Source organism: Psittacula echo, assembly GCF_963264785.1.
Source record: "Psittacula echo genome assembly, chromosome: 2".
NCBI lineage: Eukaryota > Metazoa > Chordata > Aves > Psittaciformes > Psittacidae > Psittacula > Psittacula echo.
This window is the reverse complement of record NC_137737.1, coordinates 135794114-135800113: the sequence shown is the minus strand read 5'-3', so window position 1 is coordinate 135800113 and position 6000 is coordinate 135794114. Positions and strand designations below refer to the sequence as shown.

At 40.5% G+C, this 6000-nt stretch overlaps 1 protein-coding gene across 1 annotated transcript in view; it reads left to right on the top strand.

Moving 5' to 3' along the window:
• Window positions 1–778: 778 nt before the first annotated feature.
• TRIQK (triple QxxK/R motif containing) overlaps window positions 779–6000 on the top strand; it is a gene marked incomplete at its 3' end in the record, with an annotated part of 45844 nt that continues 40622 nt past the window's right edge. Inside the window, exon 1 of the mRNA XM_080610007.1 lies at window positions 779–855. Within this exon, the coding sequence (XP_080466133.1) occupies window positions 795–855 (61 nt within the window). The 5' untranslated portion in view covers window positions 779–794. The remainder of the gene's footprint in view (window positions 856–6000) is intronic.

The following is a 6000-nucleotide window of genomic DNA, read 5'->3' as shown; positions in this document are numbered from 1 at the left end:
GTGCAATGCGAGAAGCCCATTCAAGAATCAGGATGGTTGTTACTTAAATGCATTGAAGGCGATCTAAATTCTCGATACCTTCGCTGAGAGGTGTAAAAAGGGCATGGCCACAGCTCTCACCTTTTATTCTTCACTTTCTTTTCATTCACAGATCTCTAGAGCTCGTGGCAGGAAGGTAGAGTGTGGGGTTGTTGTGTTTTAGGTATCTGTTCCTCTCTTTAGCTCAAGGTGGCCGAAGGGCTGTGTCTGCAGGTGGGTTTCCTGAGCAATTACACTAGTGCATGCACACATGCCTAGTCCTGCGTCAGACTCCTGGGCATACTGTAAATGTGTTTGCCAACAACGGAAGCAGCTCAAAATACAGCAACATTCACTCCCTCGTTTACAAAAAGAAAACCAAAAAAATAAGAAAAAAAAAAAGAATGAAATTCAGTGATACCAGATGCTGAATTACTGTGCAATCAGTTTAAATCCTTTTCTTGTCTCTTTTTTTATTCAAACTAACAGGCATTCTGTAATGTTAATAACCCATGCAATGGGGAAAAAGGTATGTTAGAATTTATTAAGAGTCTTCAGAATAGTGATGATTTAACTCTGGTGTCTCATTGTACTCTGGGAAGGCTTATGACTGTGTATAATCATAACATAACATGAATGTCACTTGTTAGTTTTTTCCAATGTTGTATGTCATTGATTTCCTTAGTAACTTGTTTAGGTATAATGTTTGCTTTTTTTTCTTTTCTTGCTTATATTTTTTTCCCCTGCTGCTGACAGTGATTTTTGGATTGAAAACCATGGGTAGAAAAGATGCGTCTACAGCAAGAACTCCTGTTGACCAGTACAGGAAACAGATTGGTAAGAGATCTGAAGAAAAGCTTGTGTGCTTAAAAAAAAATATTGGGTTTTTTTGTTTGTTTTTTTTTTTTTTTTGGTTTTGTTGTTGATATTTTTGTTTGTTTGTTTGTTTTGGTTTTGTGGGTTTTTTTTTAATTTGGTTTTGTTTTTTTCAGCCAGACCTGTTAGTGTAACAAAATGTATTATTCCTCTTCAAAAACTTTGTTTTGCTTGTGAGTGGTGCAAAATAAGGCACACTTCAGGGAAGCATTTGTTATATGCTGTTGACTAATTCATTTAGCAAAACCTTTTATGAAGACAGTGTTTCAGGAAGCTTGATAACGTCCATGTTCTGTGTTTAGAAATAGTAGTGAAATACTGCAGTGCAGTGGTTCCATGATATTTTTGAACTGTTGGAAAGTTCCTGATTCTTCCGTTTGTCTCCAGCCAGATATGGGCATTTCTAACAAAATGCTGTTTCTGCTTCATAACAGTTTTTGATATGCTGAATGATACAGACCTTTACATTCTATAACTGCATTTATTCTCACACTAATGAAATACTTTTAACATGTTAATAATTTATTTTCCTAGGTCTCTTTCTCTTCTCACCTGTTATATACGTAGGTAACTTGTATACAAAGTATGCACATGCACAAACACAAATGCACTTGTGTACTCATACACGTACCTTCATAGCAGACTCAAATCTCTGTTTCTTTTTTAAATGCAAAGGCAGGTGACTTATTGTTGGAATCCATATATAAGGATTCTGTCTCTCTAGGTGTTAAATAATACTATAAACAGACACAGTATTTTAAAAGAATGTATATAAAATGAAGTACCTTAATCTATACTTACTTATCTAAGTAAATGACTTTGTTTTAAAGTTGCTAAGCATCCACATCTGTGTTTAAATGCACAGAAAAAAAGCAAGTGTCTGTGAAAGAAAGGCTGTTTATAGTGTACATTCTTATGGTGAAAGAGCTACAGGTATGCGAACAGTCTTTTTTCATGTCTTATATTTTTTTAGTGTTGCCTTATTTTAATATAACTTCTAATGGTCTTTTCTGCATCTAAAGTTGAAAGTAAGGGAGTATTGTGTATTTTATTTATTATAGATTGCTGTGGAATGCTCCATATTTTCTAATCTTGGGCAGTTTATGTCTGGCTTTCTCGGTTCATTCTCTGAGATAGTTAGAAATGTGGCTGAAAATTTCTGATTACCTTTGCAGATGGGAAGTAGACATACTGGAAAAAAATGTTTAAATAAATGGACACTCTGCTTTTGTGTGATTTAGGTTTCTTGTAGAAAACCTTGCAAGGAAACTATTACCTAGCAAAAGATGACACCACAAATATTTCACCTCAATGGGTCTGGTGAAAAGTTGGAGCCCTGCAGCCAATAGTCCCGCGTAACTGGGTGTTTGAATAGAGGATGATTGCATTAGCTTTCTAGCATTTTCTCTGCATATTTTCATGGTGGTCACTTCTTTTTCAGCCACCTCCTTTAGGGATGCTTTTCTTCCTCTTGTGCATGACTTCAGGTGACCATGGTTGAAATTGTTTTTCATAGTTGTCCGCAGGGTGAGAGAAACTGGTGATTTTCAGCGGGATCCCTGGAAGGCGTTATGGCCTGCTGGAAGACCAGGGGGGATGTAAAGCTTCATCTAAGTATGAGACTTACAAGATTTCTTCTCACTGTTTCACACCTTGGGTTACTTCATGCATGTCACTATTGCATGGCACTGTGGTTGCACATTTCACAGTTGTGAGATGCTAGGACTGATCATCTGTGCTTTGATCAGGGGACAGGACATTGTGCTGTGTAGCAGGGGGGTGAGAGTATTTGTATAGAGGCCCAGTACTCAGAGGGATCCTGTTATATTGCTGACTTTCCAGTTTTGAGCTAGCATGTTGTCTGAACAATTTGGCACCTTCCCTGTTACATGATGCAGCACTGTGATCCGTTGGGTACTGCAAAATACAGTGTCTGAGGGGGCTTATAATAAGCTCATTTTCCTCAGATGCGACACATTGCTCTTAACTTGGCAAAAGCAAGTGTTAAAAATTATCGTAGGGAAGAGTCTCACACTGGCAGGCAAATAAACTACATAACCTAGGAGGTGTTTCTATGATTGTACTATTCCTTAGAGGACAGAGAGCAAGAACGAAAATAGACCATTCACTGCCTTTTGCACTGGTGATGGTTGTTTCAACTCCCATTCTGGTCATTCACTGTAGCCATAGAGTTTGCCAATGGAAATTATTTTTCTGAACTTAATGAATTAGAGGGGGTTGAATATTCATGGATACAATTTTACACTTTAATGTAGGTGTGTTTGAGTTTTATGTACAAGCATTTTGGGTTAGCTTCAGGCCTGGCAGCTGAGCTTAGTGGAGCCATCTCTCTATTGTCATTATGCTTTTAGGTGTATTATGGACGTAGGTGTATTATTGACAATTGTTGTCCGATAAAGAACTTTTCTTGCCATAATGAACATGGAAATCTTTCTTTTTTTTTTTTTTTCCCCATTACTTCTTGATTTTTTTCTTCTTACATGGTGTTGCCGAAGTGATGATAATTCATCTGTTTATCACAGAGTCATGGTTGAAATTGGCAGGGACTTCTGGAGGTCGTCTGGTCCAACCCCCCAGCTCAAGCAGGGTCATCTAGAGTCAGTTACCCAGAAGAGTGTCCAGATGGCTTTTGAATATCTCCAAGGGGGGGAACTCCGCAATGATTCTGGACAGCCTTGTTCCTGTGTTGGATCACCCTCAAAGGGAAAACATTTTTTTCTTACGTGTTTCAGTGTGTGCCTGTTGCCTCTGGTCCTGTCACTGAGCACCACTGGGAAGAGCCTGTCTCCATTCTCTTTGCACCCTCCCTTCAGGGATTCATTGAGTTCCCCCTCATTGATGAGGTCTCTCCACACTGATGAGGTAGTTTCCCCTTGAGCCTGATCTTCTCTTGGGTAAACAGTCCCAGGTCTCCCAGCCTTACCTCATGGCAGAGATGCTCCAGATCCTCAATTTTAACTCCCCTTGATCTGATTTCAGATTCTTGATCTGATTTCATTTACATACTTACTAGAAATTATACAGAAAGAATTTAATTTTTTTCCTAAAGCCCATTCATCAAATAAACCCTAGATTGGGCAGCCTAGGTACTCTTTCATGGATGCTTTAGTGTGAGGCTGTTCAGTAGGAGACTGCTCCGAACACAGAATGCCGTCATGCTCCAGGCTCATCTATTTTTGAAGTGGTTGTTTAATCACCCTTCCTCAGATAGGTTATATCTAGAAACAGTAAGCAAAGGGAGGTTGAATGGGACCTGTCTTTTAAAGAATTAATTTATCACATGCATTAAAAGTTCTAAACACATGTGTGGAGTGATTGCCATCCTTCTTTTCCAGGCATTTGGTATGTACGGGTTCTTGATGGATGCTGGCTGAACAGCTGTCTCTTGTTGACTAATGGTATGGTGTTATTTCTTAGCTCATGATTTAATTTTTTCTAGCCTGCTGGATAGAAGGTAACCAGATTGAAACGTTTTTAATACCTTTTTTGTTTGATGGAAAATGGCAGTTTTCAAGGAGCAACATGTCACAAAGTCACGTCAACTTCAACACAATTTTCAGTTACATGTTTAGTGGAGTAATTTGAAATAAAAGCAGATTTTTAATTTCAATTTGTTCCAAGCTTTCTGTTTTGTTCTGAGTTTCCATACGGCATGCCACATGTTTGCCCTGTGCCATGGTTCAAGCTCATGTTGATCACTTCAGTTCAGCCGTTTGCCTTTTTCTCTCCTCGATTGAGCGCAGGATCGCTCATGTCTTGTTTGCCACTGTGCCATTAGCAGTTGCTGTTTGCTTCAGTAGCATTTTCAGAGGATTCCCCTGGCATAGAGATTGATACTGCTCTTCTCTGTCAGCTGGCTTTCAGCCATATCTCCTGCCACCAGCCAAAATTTGTCTGTAGAGCCTCTTGTTCAGCAAGTGCTCCGGTATCCAACAGAGCACTGCCTTTTCCTCTGGGAGCAGAGGCAGCCTTTTTGTTACCAGACCAAACTGGCACTAGCTTCGTGAAGACTGTCCCCAAGTGGGACAGGGAACAGCAGCAGCAACCTTCTCAAGCTGGCTTAGACTGTGCCTGGAGGAGGGAGGATGGTGCTGAGGGAATCTTTCCCCATTCAGTTCCCCATGAGCAGCCGAGGTTTTGGAGGAGGAATGAGGAAAAGTAATTTTTAACACTCATTATTCATCTCTCTCTCACATACCCAAACATATACCTGTAGTGCAGCAACAAACGGGGCAGCTCGTTTACATAGTGTTTCCTTCTCACTGCTGCTGTTTGTGCTGCTGTGCCTAATTTGCCGAGATCGGAGGAAAGGTGTGAGGCAGTATGCATCTTTCTGCATTTATGCAGCTTTGCTCCACAAATGCTGTGAAAATAGCAACAGGTTTTACACCATATTTGCTTTGTTTACTGTTATGTGTGCTTTAAGTTCCCAGAACAATTCCACATGTATATTTTCCATCCTTCTTCATCTGGTGTGTCGCTTGCTCGGCATGGAAGCTGCAGGATTTGTGGGTAGTGTTCATGACTCGTGTGATTGTGGGATCCTAAGCAGGCATACTGAGAGGATTATAGCATAACTAAAACCTGGTCTACAAATCAGGAATAGACATACTTTTGGCTCCTATTACTATTGTGTTGCTGTAGCATAACTTTTCATGAGGAGAGGTTGGTTGCCAATCATTCATCCTCCAATTTGTAGACTCAAGGTCTGCTTATTGTCTCCTCTGTATCTTCTGACTTGCTGGCTGGATCCTTTAGGGGCTGGAGCTTATATAGGCGCAACCCCGGGGAACTCTAGCTCCTCACATCCACTGGGAAGGAATAAAAGTTATGAATGAAAGCAAATTCTCCTTTTGTTTTGGAAAGCACAAGCTGCTAGGCTGAGCATGATCGCGAGGTGGTGGAGGTGTTCTTTGGCACAGCACATGCAGAGCGATGGAGTGGTGAAGGGGACTGGGTGGGAGTCCTGAGGCCCCGGTTGTAGCAGAACAGGAGGGAAAAGAAAACTGTCCACCTGAACTAGCAGGTAAAACTCTGGGTAAAGTCAACCCTTTTTTGAAACTCCTTGGTGTGGGGAGCTGGTGA